This window comes from Typopeltis vanoorti, chromosome 24, assembly GCF_054136105.1.
Source record: "Typopeltis vanoorti isolate ZY-2024b chromosome 24, IOZ_Tvanoo_1.0, whole genome shotgun sequence".
NCBI lineage: Eukaryota > Metazoa > Arthropoda > Arachnida > Uropygi > Thelyphonidae > Typopeltis > Typopeltis vanoorti.
The window spans coordinates 80,806,033-80,829,309 of NC_143572.1; the positions used below are offsets into that span (position 1 = coordinate 80,806,033).

Consider the following 23,277-nt stretch of genomic DNA (forward strand, 5'->3'; position numbering starts at 1 on the left):
TGTTGTTCCAGTCTGATAACGAACACGTTCGTGATAAACTTATTGAGTGTGATACTTCTTCCCCCAAGGTAATAAAGTCATCCCTGGTATCAATCAAAAATGCTAGCACACCTGTAAATATCCGGAAAAGAAAAAATTGGTAAGTAATGTACAGAGTATAAAATCATGGACTTATAATGACCATATCCATAGAAAAAGTGCAATTATTTTCATCAATAGTTTCTGCAAGACCTTCCACTTCAAATATCAACACTTCCATGATTGAGGAATTAATCACTTCACCAGTATATATATATATATATATTAAATTTAACCCCAATAGATGTCGCGCATAGCAGTGGAATAAAGAAATGGCTGTCATTTGTTGCTGTAGTGTAATGGAGTGCTGAATTTGAAGTTGCTAGATGGGGAAGTATCAGTAAGCAGCTGTGAGATTGTCTTCCGATTTAAACATTTTTAAGGTGGTTAATTGCAAATTAGTAAGTAAATTTTAGTTGTGTCATTTATGTAATAAAATACCTTACAAGATGATATAACTGATAATTTTTTGTCGCTTATAGTATCCTAACACCGAAAATGATTTCCATTTTGTTAGGACTGCTAACAGCTGCCTTAACCTTCTCACCAAGACAAGGTAATCAGAACAAAGAGCTAAAGGATTAACTTACTGCTAATCTTAGGAAATGGTGGTACGCTGCAAAATATGCAAGGAAATAGCCGTGATAACAAGACTATTGTAAAGTGCGTCAGCTAATTGTAACAACAACTATCACTTTCACTGTGCATACCACTTTAACACAAGCCATAAGCATTCCAGTGCTGAACAGCGTTCGCCCATACGCCAGTGCACCTACGGAATCGATGAAATTTAAAATTTTGTGTATCACGCATTCTCTTAACTTTTAGTTATAACAGCGCATTTAAAGAAAATTATAGCTCATCAGCATGTTTTGAACTATTCCATTTCCAAAATCGGACTCTTTCCCTTCAAACGGTCATTTCGGTAACATGGAGGTTTACCGGAGATCGCAGCGGACGCATAACTGCGTGAGAGGGCACCTCATCTCCGTTCGCAAACAGATGTGACGTCACGAGAAGGGGATGAAACGGAAGTTGCACATATTTGACGTCCCAGTGCTACAGTTCTGCTGGAGCAGGAGAAGATTGATTTTCTTTTACTCATTCAGGAACTGTACGTACATATACGCATACAGGAACGGATATTAATTAAATCATCATAACGCATAAATAACCTGGAAATAAGAAGCGTATGGGCTTCTCGTTTCGTGCTTGCTGCCACCACATATAAAGCCTGCAAATCAAATTCCCGTTTCTTTTGCAATGTGAAGTTACGGTCGCTGGCGGGGAAATGGAGCCGACTACACGGAATCCTCTGCATGCAGACAACAACGTCTTACTATTATGGATGTGGTGGGTTGTATATTAGCCGTTGGTTTTCATAGTGGAAAATTGAAATCTAACAAGCATCAAAACGTAACGAACACAAGCAGCACAGTATCTAAGACAGAACATTTATATTTATTACAAAATGAAGGCGCGTACATCACGAACAACAAATAACTTCCAAAAGCAACTAACTGCCGGTGGCCCGCGAACCACGCGGACGAAGATAGCCAATAGGTACGATAACGCTGGTGAGATAACGCTTCCACTCAGTGTTGTGATTGGCTGGCTATCACGTGAATAAATTTTCATTCGATTTTGAAGTGCTCCGTAACAAAAATGAAATATATAAATATTTCAAATAAAATAAAAATTGTTTTTATTTTAATGTACAGAGAGAATGACATAATTTATTTCATTTATTATTATAATAATGGAATAATGATCAAAATAATTATTATATTTTTGCCATTCATTAGATATTATTATGCGAGATAATTTACTTCTTGAATCCAGACCTAATGCATGGCATCGGAGAGAGTAGATCATCTGCGAGAAACACGATATTTTTTGCCCATATTTTATAACTGCCCAACTGTGCTGGATGACGGAAACGGATACACACAAAAGTACTGTTGGACTTATTGAGGAGCATTTGATTGGATACCATGTAAAATGCGGTTGCCGTTGCATGAACAGGGAAACACGCGATTAGAATATACGCTATTGGCTTGGATAAGTGGGACAGATATCACAAAGCGGTATATTGTAAGGTGGAGCGAATCTGCCACATTTCAGGTGACCAGTGCTGTGACTCTGGAAGGAGTTCTTGCACTACTGTTCTTTAGTGTATATATTATATAAATGATACTGAGAAGGGTGATACAAAAACATGGAAATCAGATATGATACTGATGTACAGCATTTACAGAGAGATTTGTAATGGCTGGAAATGTGGCGGAAAACGATAATGGCTATCATGGGAGTAGATGCGAAGTTGTGGACTTTGGGATGATGAGATATCCAATGGAATAATGCATTGGTGTGATTGTGCTGGAAGTAACTGACGAAGCTAGAGATGTTGGAATTATGGTGGACAAGAATTTGAAGTTCAAGGATCACATAGCAAATTCGCAAGGATGTCTTCTAAGTGAGAAGGCGTTATGGATAGGATTTAGTGACATTTTGGAGTATATGGACGGTATGACCAAGACAAGGGGCATCCGAGGACGTCAAGTTCGTGTTCTCTTATGATGAATGAGGCAAAATAGGAGCTAGTGTTTTTTCTCTCATCTTACAAAGTACTCTGTGAATGGAAGAGTTGGCGTGTCGAAGCACAAGTGTTAATGTCTTTAAGAGAAGTTACGACAGCTGGAGTGGCTGATGTCTAGATTCCCTGTAGTTCGGAGAATATTAATAAGAATGGGGCGAGATATGACAGATGTAGCATTTCTCTCGAAGACAAAGGATAAAAGAGACCTTCCACCTTAGAAGCGTCGTGTTCCTCCATGGTTGAGCTACTATTAATCGGTGGCAACAGCTTTGGTATAGCAATTTTAGAAAGCTCCAAATGTGATGTTGTTACACAAGGATTTGCATGTGTTGATACTTTGGGCATATGAATAATGATTTCTGTTGTAATGTTTTGCTCTGCTCTGAATAGTGGGAGGGTACAGCTCTTACAGTGTTTCTAAGTATAAAATCATGCACTTAGCCTACAAATGACGGAATGAGATGTATCAGGGAAACTTTGCTTCAGGAGGCAAGAAGTTCAGGTCTGGGAGGTTAATTGACAGTTCATGAATGCATTGTAATGGACATTCAGAAATTTGAGGCCGTGACAACTGATGTCCCCATTTATTTGCCTAAAGAACTAACATGCAAATTCTCTTGTAAGTGACAACACCAGAGCCTCCTGCAATTGCTGAACATGTCATTGTGCATCACCAGCAAAAAACAACAGAACACCTCTCTCTGACTTTGAAATATGTCTTTGATAAATGGATCAAGTAAGAGCAGTCCAACAACAAAACCCTCTGGTGTCGTCCCCATTTATCTCCCCATGCACACAAGCGTGTGCACGCACACATACACAACACCTTTATTGTGCATGACTGAATTCTCTCCGCCATTGATTGCCTCCTCAGGCCATTTTGCCTTTACATGCGCGGTTCTTCTTCCTCGCTACTCCTCTCATCTTCCTCGCCTGCACCTGATGTTTCTCATGCTTCTGCACAGAGAGAAAGGGATTTTCCTCCCAACATCTTTCTCCTTCTGTGCCTTGGATAACTGCATGATTCATTCGTTTGGATATATTTTTTTAATGTCAGATTATATTCCTAACCTGAGGAATCGAATCCTCGAGTACACTCGTGTGGTGTGTGACATGGTTACTCTAATCAGGTGAAGAAATTCATCCTCGTTATTCCCAAACGCGCTTTCCTGCTTCCACTCAGCATCCCGCAATTAAAAGGACCCCCAACTTAGACAACTATATATTTACGGAATGCTACTTTTCCCAAAGACTGAACCTACTTTTTGCAAAGACCAATCAGTACGTAAGTATTAGCATCGATACTTCAACGATGTGCATAGACACTTATACCGTATTTACTCGAATATAACTCACACTTTTTTTTATCCCAAAATGAAAGGTAAAAAATCGCAGGGCGAGATGTTTGTGGGGATTTTTGGAAACTAAAGTTTTCAGAGGAAAAAAAACAACAACTGAAAATGGATATGACTTACCAAGAATCTCCTATTCACTATCGCTACTTCCGGCCTCGAGAACGATTTCGTCAAAGTCATCTACCCAAATAGCTATACGATGGATAATAAGAAGATGGATATCAGCATAACTGCTTTTGAAAATTGTACAATTTACAATGATACAACAAAATTAAGAAAATTTTCATATTTCAATAATGAGCCTATTCTAAAAATATTGCATTTAAACATAGAAGTATAAGAGATCAAATGGAACATCTAGAACTAATATTAAATAACCTACATCATAATATAGATATTTATATGTTAATAGAAATATGGATAAAGGGGCATGAAGGTAGTCTATATTGCTATTTAGAAGGCTTTAAAACTACTCTCTCTGTTATAATCCCTATAGTGATAATGGGGTATTAATGCTCTTTGCTCGAAGGCATTAATACTAAACACATTAGCAGTACAAAAATGGACATAGTGTAGAATATTAACATTTACTTAGGGAACTAGAGGACTTATACCCCTTACAATTTTACACGCAAGAACTGGACACCGCACTACATGACATCGATTATGATAAAGTTATTATAACTTTATCATAATCAGAAGATGACATAAATATTGATCTGCTGAACGACAGCCGTTATTCTCTCGATTTCATAGATTTATTAGCCATGGATGGCTTTGAGGAACATGTAAATATCTCCACGAGGGATTTCAATGATTGTGCTTCGTATTTGCATCAACTTTGTAAGAACACAAAGTCCGACTAAAGTCAAAGCAGCAGTGTAAAAACAACCAATCACAGGTTACTTTCCCATAGCCATAAAAATCCTACAGACACAAAAGATGTCAGCATCCTGTATCCTAGAATAAATTACAGTGTGATAAAACATAAATTAACTACCATATCCTGGGAACAAATACAATCTGAAACCAATGTTGACGATGCTTGCTGCAAATTCATTAACATATTAGATAATAAAATACAACAAGCCACTCTCATACTCCAAGGAAACAGGCGCAAACTAGCGAAACCATGGACAACGCAAGACGCAAAACAATGTATAAAACTCAGAGAGAAGATATAAAAACAGAAAAAATATCCTCACAATGAATACTATGAGAATAGATTCAGATATTATAGGAAACTCGGTACCGTCGACATGCTGTAACATAGAAGCAGCCTGCCTCACCGCCCGGCTTAATAAGTGCACTCGTTCAGCCATATTGTGGTCGGGGCGTTCGCTATGCTGACAGCGTAGCAAGTGCGGAAAGAATTTTTTCCAAGCTTAAACTGATTAAAAATTATTTGCGAACAGCAATGACCCAAGAAAGATTCGTTGGTCTGGCAACTCTATCGATAGAGTCAGACATGGCTTATAATTTAAATTTAGAAGAGCTTATAAACAGTTTTATTGTGCGATATCCAAATAGAACAAACGTTTAATTATATTATTATGTAATTGTTTTGCATTAATGATTCTCTTGTAATAAAAACAAAATAGCAATTGGAAATTTTCTAATATTTTTGTTTTATAATTCATCATGGGCGTTATTTATTTGTTTGCCTCAAGGCACGATCTAATTTGGTGACAGCCCTGAGGAACCTAGTAAGTGAAAAACTGAGAGAAGGAAAAAACGAGTATTTCCGTAATCAATTTCTAAATATGGTGGAAGTGCCAAAAAACAATGAAATTTCGTAAACGATATACAGGGCAAAAATATCCGAGAACTAACATTTCCATGACTTAGTAATGAGGACAGCAAACATAGATTTAAACAGTAAAAGAACGTTAGCAGACAGGTGTAATAATTATTTCATAACCGCCAATGAAAATCTTGTAAATAGTCCCAATTTACACGTTTTAAGTCCGTAAATTGCGGACTTAAAAGAGAGTTCAATGTATTTTTTTCTTGTGAGAATGAAATCAAAAATATTATAATGAAACTTAAAAACTCTTCTGCTCTGGGCCACGATAGTATTAATGTCAGAATTGTGTGGCAGTGCCAGGAAAATCTGATAGTGCATTTGATGACTATCTCGAATCTATCGCTGCTGACTGGTGTGTTTCCTACAGAATTTAAGAAAACTGTGTTAATATCAATATTTAAAACAGGAAGCAAAAATGATCTTAAAAATTACAGGCCAATCTCCCTACTTCCGGTTTTCTCCAGAATATTAGAAAAATTATTTTAAAAAATTAATAGATTAACAATTTTTTTAGAAAAAAAAAAAGAAAACATTTTCTTTTATATGAACCAGTATAGGTTTAGACAGAAACTAAACACTGAGCATTCGCTGCTGAGCTTCACAAATTTGATTTATTCATCTCAAGACCAACACAAACCAACTTTAGCAGTCTTTCTAGACCCTACAGAAAGCTTTTGATACAGTACTCCACGATAATTTATTAAAAAAAACTGGAGAATATAGAAATTAGAGGCTGCACACATGACTGGTTTAAGAGTTATTTAATGTCTAGGTCACAAGCAGTAAAAATCAACAAAAGTTATAGCAATTTCGATCAAGTAAAATGTGTTCACTAAGGTTCTGTGTTTGGGCCAGTATTATTTATAATCTTCATCAACGACTTCTGTGACCTACAGTTATCAAGTACAGTAAACACCTTTGCAGAGATACCATATTCGCTGCAAATTCTGTAAATGAAATGCGAAATTTGCTCATCACAGATTTGCAAATAGTGACAAATTCGTTTCATGTGAACAAACTCGCTGTCAATGCTGGAAAAACAAGAGATAATTTTTAACTGAAAAATACACCTAATAGTAAAACCAATTTTTCCATCCATAAACTGGAACTGTAAAAGTAACCAAAATTGCAACTGTATGGAGATACAAAATGTGAAATACTATAATCTACCAAGAATTAAAAATAGAAACAACTTAAGCTGTAAACCACTTATTAAGAAGTATGCAACAAAGTAAGAGTTATGCCATCTCGAGTCTAGATCTTGAGTGATCATGATCCTAGGTGATTGAAGTGCTTTACTTGTTCTATATTATTTTTCCTATTTTCATTTGGATTGCTTCCCTTTTTCTTCCTATTACCATTAGTTTTGTTTTACTAAAATTGATTTTCATGTCATATTTGTTACTTCTTTGATGTAGCTTGGTCAGGACAGGATATTTTCTAATTTCTCTTGGCTGTCTCTAGTACTAACTATATTGTCAGCATACTTTAAATGTGTTATATTTCTACCATTTATAGTTACGCCTTCACACATCTCTAGTCCTTCGTCTACTACTTCTCTTAGGCACAGGTTGAATAAATATGGTGACAATGGACAGCTTGCATAAATCCTTTTTTAATTGCTATTTAATCTGGTTATACGTAATTCACTATTGCTTGTGTTTCGGAATAGTAATTCTTGATACAATTTAATAGGTATTTGTTGAAATACTCTGTTTTCTAGAATTCTAATGAATTTTCTTCAGTTTACTGAATCAAAAGCTTGTTTGAAGTCGATAAAACAGCAGTACTGTTTGTTTGTTTTTTTCTCTCATAAGATTTGCTAATCTGTTTAATGTGAAAATTGCATCTATTGTGCTTCTGCTATTTCTAAATCCCATTTACTCTTTCTAATTCTTCTTCATGAGAATTTTTAAATCTGTTCTGAAGAATCCTGATGAACATTTTATGGCAGTCGTTTAAAAGGGTGATAAGTGATAAGTTAGTGCAGGATCTGATATCTCCTTTTTTGGGGGATGGGTATGATCTGGCCTGTTCTCCATTCTGTTGGTAAATTTCCTTTCTTTAGTATTTTGTTGAACAGTTTCCTTGGGTAATTTAGTATGCTTTCTTTCCCTTTTTCTAGATGATCTTTTTGAACGTTGTCCAAGCCTGGTGATTTATCATTTTTCATTTGTTTGATTGCTCTATGCATTTCTTCGTTTATGATGTCTTTTGTGTCAGACGTTTCTTCAGGGTTGAAGGCAACTTGATCTATGTTTTCTTCATCTGCAAATGTTTCTTTAAAATGATTAGTGCATATTTCTTTTATTGCTTCAGTGTTACTTGTTGTGGTTCCATCTTGTTGCAATACTGAAACTGGGTTCGGTGAGTATGTTCTGGTTATCTCAATTTCATAAATGGTCTTGGAGTCATATTTTTTGTATGCTTCTTCACATATTCCTTCTCTTTCTTCTAAGTATGTGATTTTTGCTAATGTGCATTTCTTGTCTATATATATATATATATATATATGTATATATATATATATATATGTATATATATATATATATATATATATATATATGTATATATATATATATATATATATATATATATATATATATATATATATATATATATATATATATATATGTATATATATATATATATTCATTTTTCTAAATTAACTGACTTAAAACCCGAGAATTATAACACAATGACATTTATTTGAAAAAACGCAACATGTTTCGTCAAGAATGACTTCATCAGGCGATAAGAACATAGAAAGATATTAAAAGACACTTAAATTAACATTGACACACTCTAAAGCTATACAATTATAAAGCCATAATATTCGACTGTAAATTACAGTTATTAAGAGCTTGAACTACTCGGACTGTAGTTCAAACTCTTAATAACTATAATTTACAGTCGAATATTATGGCTTTATAATTGTATAGCTTTAGAGTGTGTCAATGTTAATTTAAGTGTCTTTTAATATCTTTCTATGTTCTTATCGCCTGATGAAGTCATTCTTGACGAAACATGTTGCGTTTTTTCAAATAAATGTCATTGTGTTATAATTCTCGGGTTTTAAGTCAGTTAATTTAGAAAAATGAACATATCCCCAACCCCGAGTTAATAGTACTAATCATATATATATATATATATATATTTATTTATTTATTTCAAATTTCTGTATAATATTCTGTTGTCTTCATTATTTTCTTTTGAGAGGTTAGTTTTGGATATTCTTTTTCTCTCCGGTAGGTCCAAAATTTCAGGTGTAAGCCAATCTTTATTTACTCTTATCTGTTTGCCCACGTGTTTTGTTGCTGCTTCTTTAATAATTTCTTTAACTTTTTTCCAACACTCCGAGATTTTATCTAAAGCAAGATTATTTATTTTTTCTTTTAATGATCTCTGATAGTTAGATCTTGTTAAGCTATCATTGAATTTTGATATGTTGATCTTCTTTTGTGTTTGGCGGTTTATTCTCTTTCTTTTGAAAGTTATTTTTAGTTTGGCTGATAGAAGTTCATGGTCTATATCTATATCAATCTTTTTTAATGTTTTGACATTTCGGAAGAAATGTTTCCATTTCTTATTAATAATTATATAGTCTATACGTTTTTGATTTCACTGTTTGGTGATGTCCAGGTGTATTTGTTGTGGCCTGTGTTAGAATAAGGTATTTGTGTTTAACAGTTGATTTATTTTGCAAAAATTAATCAAGTCCTCTCCTCTTTCATTCATCTCTCCATGACCAAAATTTCCAATTACTTCTACTTTATCTTCAGAGTACTGACCAATCTTTGCATTAAAATCTCCCATAATAATCAGGATGTCTCTTGTATTTCTTTGCATTAAATCTTTCCATTAAAATCTCCCATAATACAATAATCCATCGATTAATGCTCCTCCGATTAGTGCGTCAATTCTTTTCGATACCAAAATTCGATTAGTGCGCCTGTATACATGTTACAAATAAATGTTACAGATTTTAAAACTTTTCTATCTATACATTTTTATGGCTAACTATTTTAAAAACCACTCACCAGAATGAAATAATTTAGTTACTGATTAAAAACATTTTACAAAGTTATTTTTAATGGCGTACTACACTACTTCCATGTACACTATGTATACTATGTTTCAAATTTTTAGCGCCATAATTTATGTCGTCTGCTATAGTACACCAACAGATTCGAGATCCTTCGACACCTCTGTGCAAGTCACAACAAAGGAGAATCCATTGCGATAATAGGGTAATCAATCCGTCTTCTGGGATGAGATGTTTATTATTGCATGTTGGAAAATTAACTTCTCTTTTATGATTTTAGTGGTTTTTAAAGTAGTAACAATTTTGCTTGTATAACAGTTGGGAAATTTTATCTATAAAGCACGTGATTTCGCGTGTTAGTGTCCAAATCATTTCTTTCTTTCTCCACTTCAGCATGAATCGACTATTCCTTGCACCAAGGCAAGCGAAGCTGTACAAAAGTGTGGGCATACTATAATTACACAGCGCTTTGATGATCGTATCTCATGCCTCCTTTGCAATGTTATATGAGTGTGTTTTCCTTACTTTTTTTTTTTTTAAAGAGTTTCCCAAGCTTTAATCATGAGCAAAAAAGTAGATGTGTGAAAAAGATTCGATGATGAAGAGAGAAGCAGTAAAATTTGCAGAAGAGTAGAGGAGACAATAGGGCCATACCGTCGGTTGTATGAAAAAAAGAAAAAAAATGCCCGCCAAACTACGTTAGCTCAATTCTTAAGAAGTGCAATAATAAAATTTATATTCTGAATATGTGTTATTGTCTTTCAGCTTCATGGTTTTCCTTTAACTAGGCCCTCTAATTCTTTAATAAAAAAAATTAAGGGTTAAAAAAGAAATTTGAGGAACGAATTATTCTTTTCCCTATAGGTTATTATATTCGATTAGTGCGATTTCGATTAATGCACCTGTTTTAAAGAACGCATTAAGCGTACTAATCGAGGGATTGCTGTAATCTGGATATCTCTTGTACTTGTTTGCCTGATTTCTTCTTGCAGTTTCAAGAAATTGACTATATTCCTCCACTTCATGTGATTGGTCTGGGGCATAAATTTCTGTTATTTTTATGGATATTCCTGTTTCTTTTGCTTTGAATCTTACTGAGATGATTCTAGAGAAAATTGGTCTTACATCAATTATTGAGTTTAGGAGCTATTTTATAATGATTAGTGCTGCACCTTCTTTGTGATAGTTATCTTTCCTTCCTTAGTAAAATATGCTTGGGTTTTTTATGTCGAATTTTCCCTCGCCTATCCAATGAGTCTTAGCAACTCCCACTATTTCCTATTTAAACAGTTCGAGTTCTCTATCTATCAGTTTTAATTTGCCAGGTTTGTACAGCGTTCTGATGATGATGGTTGAAATATTCTATATGCGTTTCACATTGCTGTCTTCTCGCCTACTCTATGTGGGCTTGAGTTAGGCGGTTGGCTCTCCCGTACGTGGTAGCATTATTTCTGCTTCTATTTGCTGGCCGATTCATCGTTAAAGATTTTAGGCAATTAATGCAGTTGGCTTGCCATCCTTCTGCTGCATACCTGTTGGTCCCACAGACCAACAGGTATGTAGAAAATTATACAGGGATAGAAAATTGTAAAAGGATAAATTTGGTAAATACCTCATTATAAGTACTAACAAGAATTCTACATAATAAAATAGCAAAGGAAATTAATCTATTAGATGAACAACAAGGATTTAGAGAAGATAGGTAATGTACAGATGCAATATTTGTGATTAGACAATTGATAAAGAAAACAATAGAATACAATTATAGAGGAAATTATATTTCCTCTAGAATTTATATTCCCGTACACGGTAGCATCATTTGTGTACCAGTGGAGCACTCAGGATTTATTCTCGGATGGGGCCAAGCACTCTCCGATTTAATCTTGGGGGGGGGGGAACGAGTTGAGTAGACGATTTGAAAATACACACTACGCATTGCATACGAACTATGACTGAGCATCTGCAGTGATCGCTAACACATGATACCCGTGATCTCCTCTGGCCTGGCTCGGGCAAACAAAGTAGCGCCCGAGCACTACTTCGTTCACAGTGGCCAGGATTCCCGAGCGCTATAGGGTATTCCCACCTTATGTGATGACCGCTAATTCATAAGTTGCATAAAAATAGAAGACACGACACAACATAAAGTTTTTTAAAGTCTTTTCCTAATTAAAATTCATTTAAAAAAATGAATTTTAATTAGGAAAAGATTTTTGGAAATTTTTCTAGTGTTTTTTTCCTTTTTCTTTTTTTTGGGGGACAGGGCCCCTTGGCCCCCTCCCTGAGTGCGCCAATGTTGTGTACTATTATCATGTTTTGAATTACAGTACTGCATTGTTCTTAGTCCACGTGTATATATGAATAGTACACACACACACACACACAAATTATTCTCTAAATATACTCAATACAATTGTTACGCATCCTGTAACCCGGATGAGACATGCTTTTGGATTATACATAGGATGTCACTGTTTTACCATTTTATCATTTTAAAAGAAAGTTTAAATGAATGTAATGTAATGATAAGTAATGATAACTCAATAAAACTCAACTCAAAAAATCTTTTCCGGATGTGTTTATAGTCATGTGATAAATGCTATCTTTCTTTACTCCTTTCCTTGCTATCGCAATTCTTCGTATTTCGGACTTACATCTTCTTGAATAATTCCTCAGAGATATACAAATGATTTTACTTGTTGAATATTCTTACCTCTAATCATTATTTTATTCATCTTATTTTGTTCTTTTGAACCTGACACTCAATTGTAGTATTTGCTACATTTATCTTAAGTCCTTAATGAAATAAATCTTGATCCAGCCTAAAGCGTCACGCAATCTTCCTTAATCTTCTTCCTTAGGTTCTATAATCTTGTCTTTGCTTGCTTTATTTTATTGTTCTATTAAATTAGGAATGTCCTTTGGGGGACCAGTTTGGATTTGTTGTGTCTATAGCTATAACCTACAAGAGCCCCCCTCCCCTCCCCATTTACCAGCCGCTATGCTGATAAAATTTTGTTATATGTACTGAGGTGGGAGCCTAAATGAGAGTTGAGAAAGTAAACTTTTAAACTCATGGAACATCACAAATCTTTGAATTTCTGCAGCATGTCTTCCATAATCATTTTATAATTGGGTCCTTGTGATTTCCTAAAAATTTGGTCACAACTTCTTTAAAGCTTTCCATGCTTGTTTTTCAACAGTTGCCATTATTTCTTCAAACAGTTCATCCTTCCTAAGTTTCCTGATGTCCGCACCGATAAAAATACCTTCTTTCAATTTTCCTGTAGATAATCCCGGAAATTTTGCACAGATGTATTTAAAACACTCTCCTTTCGTCAAAGCCTTGACAAATTGCTTCATCAATCCCAGCTTTATGTGAAGCCGGGGTAAAGGTATTTTTCCAGAGCAACCAAAGTTTCGTGTAACACATTTTTACTTCCAGGTTCTATTGTGACTCTTTCTGCCCACTCCTTCTTGATCGAATGGTGCTCTCGATCTTGTCTGTCCTACTCGTACAAAAAGCATGGCTATTTCGTATATCCTCTTGTCCCAAAATCATAGTATGACTTTAAGATCACCGCAAACTGTTCATCCATGATCATTGTACTTAAGTTTGCTGAGAATGAAGGCTAAAAACAATTTAAAAAATAATGATAACCTTAGTAGTCAACGACTAAAGTTCAACTAAAGAATCACACAAGAAACTGTAAGTTCTCTGACAACAGGAAAGTCATTCGTTATCTCGAAAATCAGATTCAAAGTAGCCACGTGCAGCACTTTTATCTGCATTCCTCCCTACCTCCCTCTCCTATCTTAAGAATGAGAAGTTTCGTGGAAATTTCTTTATTTACCATGAAAAAGGCACTTCGAAAAAAAGCACTTATGCAACTAATCAGCTGTAAATAAAGGAGAATGAAAATAAATACCAATGTACTGAATTTAAATCCAAATACTACTAAAAAAAGACGATAAAATTCGAAATTGGGTAAAATTTGTGGGTGATGAAATTTTTTTTACTATTTTTTTTTCTGAACTCCACCTAAAAATCTATAAAAATCAATTATTACTTCTCAGACAACTTTTCGATCACACGCCTGTGTTATTGACCTAGCAGTTCAGACTGAGAATTCAGCCCTATAAAGAAATAAATCCAGTACACCAGGTTTCTCTCTCTCTCTCTTTCTCTCACTCACTCACTCACTCACTCTTCCACCTCTACCACATTGTGATAGGAGATGCGTGGAGTGTGCAAATTTTTATTATGCTCTGATATTAAAACTAGCAGTCCACAGCTTAAAGCTATTAATAATTCTCTTGTGCGAAGAAAAAAAATACTGAGGAAAACATATCAGGCATTATACGAATTAGACTGTGATTTGGACATTTTTGTTTGGTATACAAACAAATGCTGGGATACGTTTATAGAAAGAGAACTGTGATTTTTCGTATTTCTCTATTTACAGGGTCTTTGAAGCCGAGTCTGTTTCTTTCATTTTCTTACTAGGGACAACATACCTATGTCCGATATGCCACCATAGAACGTTTCCAAATTAGAATCTTCCATTTTTGATTCTCTTTGGCAAAAAGATTTCTTTCACAAATCTATCTCAAACAAGTGCTGTTGCTCTTTCAATAAAAACCAACTATCCTTTGCTTTCCTTTCTTAAATGTTATTTTGGAGCTTGATTAATATAGGTGCTCAGATATTATTTGCTATCATGATATTATGCAATATGGTCAAGTGATAAATAAACACATTAAATCCATTTTATGCCCCAAACGAAGTAGGCTAGCCTGTTTATACTAACTTGGTTGTTTATAGCAACAAGTCTTATTCATCATGTTTGGTGGCTTGTCTGTGATCTGGAGAAGAGTTGTCAGTGATTTAACAGGAATAACAGGAGAATAATGAAGTGTACGGAAAATAACTGCCACCTGGTTGCCTGTAACATTATGTAGTATTGTCTGAAATCGAGGTTGATGGAGTTCAGTTATAGAATTAAGAAAAAAACTGTGGTTTCCTGGAGAAAAAAGACCTATTTGTCTGTGCCAGAAAATCGCGAAACGATGGAAACAGGATTACGAAACTTTTTTCTAGTTGGTGACAGAATGGAACCAATAAAGGATCTTTTTGGCACCGCACAGCGTTATTTAGCAAGCATTTCCAGAGCTGTACTCCGGCCTGTATAGTTTGCGTGCATACCAGAATACCAGACAACTCTTAACTGCTCACCAGGTAGTCTAGGTCTGTTCTTCATCGGTAACATTTCTACATGTACGGTGGATATTGTTTGTTATGTACGCATTATAGACCATGGAGGAATGTTGATTTCTTCTCCAATGCAGCAACTCCCACAAACATTCACTTGCAATGGCAAACACACAGCCTTCCTGATTTCTCTACCTCATGTCTTTGATTGAATCCAAAGAACTGCACCGAGTGCGGTATTCCAACAGTCGTATTGGTATGCAAACCTTCATTTCCATTTGACTTTAAATTCTTGTCTCTTATCACCAAGAGTGTGTCCATCCGCCAAAAAAAGTGTGCCGGTGATGTCAACAATCAAGAATAATCGCAGTTGGCTTTGTTTTAAACTCCCACTTCCTTTTCTCTTTATTCTCAATTCGAAATACTTCGATCCAGATTATCAACACATCCAAAAGTGATTTTCAAATTATCACAACCAAGACACTTGCAGTGTATCCAGATGGTTACAAGTTTTGATTTCCTGTCACTCTGAAAGATATAATGGCCTTTATATAATGGTATATCCTCCTGGCACCTCTTTTACACTTAAATAATTTAGATGCGGCATTGACGATTTTGCTAAATTCTCTCTTGCTATGGAAACATTCCATTCTTTCAAATTAGTTTATTAAATTATATCAACAGAATTGCAACATGCATATGCATGCTATCTTTTGCTAATTCACACAGATTAGCATAAAAGATAAATTTGTTTATATTATAAGCATTCATGACCCCGAAAGCAACAACTCGAGAAACAGAAAATCGTATTTTATTGCAGCAAACAGTAACAACAAAAGGTAACCATTCACTAAACAAACATTTCATTTCACTTAAACGTATGCAGTCTAAATTGAACTCTAAAGATACAGTTAGAAGTCCTCCTACTATAATCCCTTTATGGATTTATATTAGATCTTCATATGGCAGATTACTTGACCACTTTAGAAACTTTAAAGCATCTCACTTCATCCTGATGAAGTGAGATGTTGATGTTTTTGTTGATGTTTATATATAAACATCAACAACAAAATAGCAGTTCATTCCAGCTTTTTTCATTAGCTTCAGTTCTAAATGGGAGTTCACTGTATGGGAATGATTGGGACACATCTAACTGAATAAAGTAGTATACGCTGTGTTGTCAAAAGCATTTGCCCACCAGATGCCTTGCAAATTACGGTTGCTACCACTGGCAATTCAGGGAGTGTTTCGTAAATCTGCTGATACATAATGGAATGTTCTGCATATTTTGCAATGCACTGGATGTCAAGATGCCAAGATCACCCGAACTGACAGACTTCCAACGTGGGATGATAGTTGCGTGTCACATCATTGGTCTTTCTGTCTGTGCCATTGCTACCCATATCATACACCGAAACCCACCGGTGCTCATTCGATAATTTCCAAGGCGTTGAAAGCGCCCTTGGAAGCCACCGACACTCACTGATTGAGATCGAGGAGCCGAGTCTCGAAATGTTCGAGCATCCCCCATATCCTCAGCGGCAGACCCCTCAACGTGAAAAATTCTGCGGGGACATCTGTCAGTATTAGAGCTGTCCACAGAATCTTGTATGACATATGTTACTAAGGCGCAGCTGCTGCGAACAAGGCACACAGAACTCCCATTCTTGCCAAATGAGGTTCAAATAGTTGTTTATCACGCTGTTCCAGGACCGTACATGATTGGAAAAGGCGTCTGTGGACCGACGAATCAGGTTTTCAAATGTTTCGCTCTGATGGTCATGTATGAATCTGGAGATTACTCGGAGAATTGTTCCAAAAGTCATCATTTCCTTTATCAAGTTTGATGGAAGTTCATCAAGTTTCATTGAGAGTCATGGTATGGGGTTGTTCCAGTTGGATGGAGATTGGATCATTGGTAGACATGCTGAAAACCATGACGACCGATGGCTACCTGGACATCCTGGAGACTTTCATGCTTTCGACGTTATGGAAGTACTTCAGCAGTGACCCTTGGTTTCAATACAGCGATGATCCATGCTATGGGCGTCAGCAGAGCGGGGGGAGAGGCAAACGGGACATGTTCTCCCCGGATTTACTTGTGAAAAAAACCCAAAAAATTAATTAAATATAAATGTATTGATGTAATTATTTGCCCCTCCCCCTGGAAAATTTTCTGCAGATGCCAATGATCCATATCATACTGCACTACATGTCCGAGATTCGCCTCGCTCCATACTCCAGTGGCAGTCATCAGTATTAGCAATGGAGGTAGCTTTGTGCGAGAAATGGAAGAATATTCTCGTTGCGACGTGTCAAAAATTGATTGAAACCATGATCAAAGGGTAGTGGCTGTCATTTAGGAGAAAGTTGGTCATACTCAGTACTAGAAATGTAAATAAAACGCATTTTCCCCACAACTAGGTGTTCAAATACTTTCTCAACATTGTGTACGCTATGAAATGCACTACCAAATTGAAAAGCCATTTTTAAGTTTCTGTGCGGGGAAAGCAATAGCTACAGCATCTGTTGTCATACTCACTGTTGTCCCTGATGATGTCTCCAAATCCAAATTAATATTTGGCGTCGAAGTCTGTCTTCTGCTTCCAACTTATTGCTTTCTCGCAGAGTCACTGGCAAACTAATTTAACAACTGTTTTTGTTTCTTCAGATTTCTTTACTGTAAATTCATAGCCAGATAATGTTCTCTTTTACATTAATAATTGGAATGTTGTTTCTTCCTTACATCACAAATATTGAATATTACAGTTAAAATTAATAAACTAATGGACATTCAGTGATAATTAAAGATGTTGAATTCAGTTCTGTTAATGGAGGTAGTTTTAATTTCGCATTAATGAAATAATTTCCTTACAGATTATGAAGAGGATTACTGCCATCAAGTAGTGTTTGCCTACTAATGCATTAAATCAAGCACAGAAGCAGCAATATCTGAAGATTGTTAATTTATGTGTAGCATTTCATTCTGGATTAGCAAGATAAAACCTGGTTTTGTATTGGCTGCACTTCCATTGGAACAGTGAAAAATCCTCAAAATGAGAATGGCGAGCTCTCTGCAATAGTGGAGAGGGTGGAGATTCTCAGACGAAATCTCTGAATTCCCATGAAAGTAGGAAAAAGTATTTCGCGTGTAAATCAGGGAAATGCATAACAGTAAAACTACAACAGCTTCTTGTAATAGAATATCACCCGAAAGATGTGAGAAAAACTTTCATCTCGGTGACAGCCTTAAAATGCAGCAGAAAGTGCACGTGGAGGAAGAAGAAAAACATTTCTTGTGTCCAACATTCCAGAAGAAATTTGTTGATTCAGTAAGTCTTCAACAACATCTGGAAACGCATTCTAGCGGGAAGCCATTTCAATGTGAAAATTGCAGCAAGACATTTTTATTCGCTTGTACACTGAAGAGGCACAAGGCTATACTTCACGGCAGTGAAAATCTGTTTCCATGTAAAATATGCGGCAGGCGGTTTTCCAGTTTATATTATTTGAAGATACACAAAGTTGTACTTCACGCATCGGAACTTCCTGTCAAGTGCGAAAAATACAAGAGAACTTACCCCTTACAATCCTGTCTTCAGAGACACGTAAAGCTGGCCCATACTGGGAAACATTTTCCTTGTTCTGAATGTAAAAAGGAGTTTTTCTTTTTTAATTCTTTTAGGCTGCAACACAACAAACGCTCCTCGATTAAGTCACAAAGCATGCAGAGCACACATACAGCTGAACGCAAAGATAATTGCAAAACTCTTAGTGGTGAAAGGCGATTTTCTTGTGAGGTGTGTGCCAAATCATTTTCCTCAATGTCATTTCTTAAAATACATTCTGTTGTTCACACAAATGAGAGGCCTTTTCAATGCCAAATATGCCACAAGACATTTGCTCTCTCTCGAACACTGAAACGCCACTTTGCTATTTTGCACTTGAAGAAGAAGAAACCTTTCGCTTGTGAAATATGTGACAGAACCTTTTCTCAAAAAGGAAATCTTTTTCACCACATCAAAGCGATTCACGAAAAAGTGAAGCCGTATGAGTGTGAAATTTGTAGGAAATCATATGGCTATAGAGAAAGCCTTAAGTTACATATCAGATCTCACACGAAAGAAAAACCTTTCACTTGTCACGTGTGTAGCTCTATGTTCTCAACTCTACGCTCCCTTAAAAGGCATCAAAAACACCACCAGCTCATTGAAGAAAAGCATTTTTCGTGTAAAGTATGTGGGAAACAATTTTCTGAATCAGATTATCTTAAAAATCACATCAAAAGGCATACCGCAGATTACTCCCTTGCATGTGAAATTTGTCACAAGAAATTCTGCGACCAATATCACCTGAAAATACACGAAAGAGTTCACACCAGAGAAAAACCTTTTCCATGCGAGATTTGCAACAAGAGGTTTTCACACACTTCTAGTCTGAAAAGACATCTAAGTGTACACACTGATGAGAAACCTTTTCCATGCGAGATTTGCAACAAGAGGTTTTCACACAGTTCTAGTCTGAAAAGACATCTAAGAGTACACACTGATGAGAAGCCTTTCACTTGCCCAACGTGCGGGAAAACATTCTCGCGAAAGGGTCTTCAGATATCACATTCCAGATTGAAACATAGCGAATACGAGGGTGGTCTAAAAAGTTGTTGGCTTCAGCCATAGATGGCAACACTATCAGCATTTTTTTTTTCTAAGTTGGTACCTCTGTCATAAGCATCCATGTGAAATTACAAGTCATTCTATCAAGTAGTTTGTTTTATACAGCTGTCCGAAGCAAAAGTGTTGTCTGTATCCCTTGAAATGGATAAAATTGAGTATCGTGCGGTTATAAAATTCTTTGTAAAAGAAGGTTTAACCAAAAGAAATTCATTTGAAGTTCATAAAAGTTTATGGGCACTCTTCTCCTTCGTTTTCGACAATTAAGAAATGGGCTGCCGAGTTTAAACGTGGCCGTACCAGCCTTGATCATGATCCACGTAAGTAGCAGGTGAATGTGTTTCCTTGCTACATACGCGTAGTTATGTTTGCATTTATCGAACGGAGTTCTCAAGCATAATTTAAAATATTCTTTGTAGAGAGGTTGTCCATTATATTTTTCTTGGAGTCGTAAGCAGTGCATTTGCCAGAAGTTCTGTTTTTCCAAGTCTGCCTTCAGTTTTAAAATTGAAACTCCAACTCACACAATTTTTTCAGCGATTTTCTTGGATTAAGAAACTTAGATAATTAACTAATTTTATTAATTTCATTATTGGTTTATTTTATTTTATTTTATTTTCAGAACCATTTTAAATGTTCCACTTTTTTTGATTGAATTTGAAATCAGAATTGCATTCATGTACTTTGCAGGCAATTTATTGTGCTTACAAGTGAATTAAAAATTGTAATTGCTAAGCGAGTTCTGTTAAGGAAGTACATTTTCTAATAATGAATAAATTGGAGTTGTTTTGTAAACAACTCCAATAATAACACATAACATATTTGTTTCAAACAAATATTCCTTTTAATGCATGCGAAAAAATGAATCTCTCTCTCTCTCTCTCTCTGTCACACACACACACACGCGCAGGAATTTCAAAATAAGAATTGCATGATTTCCATTCACTAATTTTTGTTCATTGAAATTTTACTGACAACTTCTGTGAGTAAACTTCATATAAACGAACTGATCCGCGTATTCTCTTATATTTATGACAGCGTTTGTCTAACTTCTAATCCCATTTGTAATCACTTCAAATTTAAATTTTGTTTCTCATTCATTTTTCACGTGATCCTCCTTCTGTCCAAAAATCTTTCTCTTTTCTGCCATGCTTTAATTTCATTTGAGATCATACCAAAGCCACATAATATACATTTTTCAGCGATTTATCGCAGTGCTGCAGAATCATTAGCAGAAATGTGGCCATTATTATAACTTACATCGTCAAAGTGCTCGTATCTGATTAGATATAGCGGAATTTCTCACTAATTCCATATTATTTTATGTTCTGCAAACCTTTACAGTCGACTGCAATTGGCAAGTTTTTTAGAGTCAAGTATTAAACTGTAGGCACTATTTCATTTATTGATATATTACAATCCCTGGAATGTAAATAATAAAACTGATATCGTGGAAGCAAAAGGAAAATGCCACTGTTATAGTCGCTGTAATGACAGAACACAAAATATTAAAGTGAAAACACCAGTAGTGTTTTGACTTTAATATTTGTATAAAATATTAAAGTCAAAACAGTGGTACTGCACAGTGATGTTAAAACACTACTTCAATCCTAAGGGAACAACAAGATAACTGGACTGCATTCACCCAATACGTCATATATAATTATAAACATGACAATCACTACTTAAAATCCACCAGTAACTTGCAGATGTCTGACCCGATCCACAAACTGCCATTCGATAAAATAAAGCTTTCCACTGTACTGAGAGTTAAATGTGCTGGTATGTAGATGTATATATTTTAACATGGTAGATTCGAGAGCAATTACTCCAAATAAGCGAAATGGTGGTTAATGAAACACGTGTGTCTGTGTGCGCGCGCGCTCGCACGAAACAAACACAGCCCCTGGCAAATCTATCACCCTAATCTACCTTCCTGATGAGATAAAATGTAAAAAGCTGTGCTATAATCAGTTTTAAAAATTGAATTTTCAGAACGTGACGAGCAGCATGCCTTAGAAAATTTCAGGAAGACAGAGATTGCATTTGTCATTTGTACTCAGTGTGAACAGGTCATCTATGTGTAAAAGTTGTTATTTGGCATTACTGTTAACAAAAAAAAAAAAAAAAAGGCAGTTGGAGCAAGAAAGTTCAATTCTAGTCGCCAATTAGAGGAAATTTTTTCGAAACGTTTATTCAACCAGTTTCCGATTTAACTGATCTCTGGCATACTGAAGCTGGTTTTTTATCGGGTTTTTTCGAACTCAAGAAAATCGACCCTATAACCCTTTTCAGACAAAAATATATCGTGTTTAGTGACCGGGAGGTGGAGACACATATCCATAATGTCTTCAGTGGATGCAACCTATGATTGGTGATACTCTTAGCCAGCTATAGCTTATATTCCACCGCTGTAGAATGAACCACCCTCAGTATCCTAAGATTCGATAGTGAGAAAAGGATCCTCCCCTACTCCCATATAAGGAAATAAAATACATTAGCAGTTTTTTTATCGACAAATTTCTCTTCATTCAAAAAAGTTGTACGATCTTATCTGTTCACCAACATACTGTATAAGTTCGTACAACCTGATGATATCTTAAACTATTCATTGATTGGGTGGTTGAAGAGAAAACGATGAATATCCTGACAGGTAGTCATCCCTTTGTGTTGCTGCTGTGTTTACTGAACCATCAGAATGTCTGAAAGCACATGACAACTGCTTCTCCATTTACACAATGAAGATTGCTACAAAACAAGAAAATTAAAGCGCGTTCGAATAAATTCGGTGAAATTTACAAATCAATTTGGATGATGTAACACGCACACCTTTCTTAAGATTTTTTTTAATTTCTTCCTGTTTTTACAGGCTTTCCGTTAGAGAAAATAAATAAATCGTTTAAGCAAATACATCTAGTTTTGCAATTCGAATTCTGAATAAAGTTCTTTCTATTGAATTTATTATTCAATAGGAAAGTAACCCATTCCTTATTGTTCTGATTTTAATAATGACAGACAGGTGATCGCTAACGTCCAAATGGGAATACGCAATCCTAAAACTGAAAGGACACGGCCTCACAATGCTGCACTGCAAAGGAATATTACACTAACATTAAAAACAAAGTAACTTGTTACTTACACACTATGACAGGCGAGCTGAGGAGGAGAAGGAGGAGGGTGTTAGTAGCCAATGAATATTAGCTTTCGCAGAAGGAATGATGTAGGATTTGTTGATGTGTGGTCTGTGTTTGACAGAAAGAAGGATTTGTACAATGTTGATGGACTGCACCTAAATGGTTTTGGTGTCAGGTGTCTGGAGAGAGCGTTGTTCACAAAGTATGCTCAAGCGCAAATTCAGTAAAAGTTAAGCAATTAGGGCTGAAACATGTTTAAATTTTAAATACATAAAAATAAAAATAAAAAAAGTAAGGGGCACTCAACTTAAAATACATCTGGGTGTCAGAACCCGTAGAGCCGGCACTGTAGAAAAATATAATAAACAAATAAAGAA

General features: G+C 35.6%; 1 protein-coding gene across 1 annotated transcript; it reads left to right on the forward strand.

Moving 5' to 3' along the window:
• Positions 1-363: 363 nt before the first annotated feature.
• LOC150093457 (uncharacterized) lies at positions 364-20,362 on the forward strand. The gene is made up of 2 exons (XM_090413926.1): positions 364-479; positions 17,974-20,362. Exon 2 carries the CDS (start codon positions 18,261-18,263, stop codon positions 19,770-19,772), a length of 1,512 nt encoding a protein of 503 aa, XP_090270052.1. The 5' UTR covers positions 364-479; positions 17,974-18,260; the 3' UTR covers positions 19,773-20,362.
• Positions 20,363-23,277: the final 2,915 nt, after the last annotated feature.

Coding starts and splice junctions, on each gene's coding strand:
- LOC150093457 (XM_090413926.1), top strand. CDS start 18,261: ATGCATAACAGTAAAACTACAACAGCTTCTTGTAATAGAATATCACCC.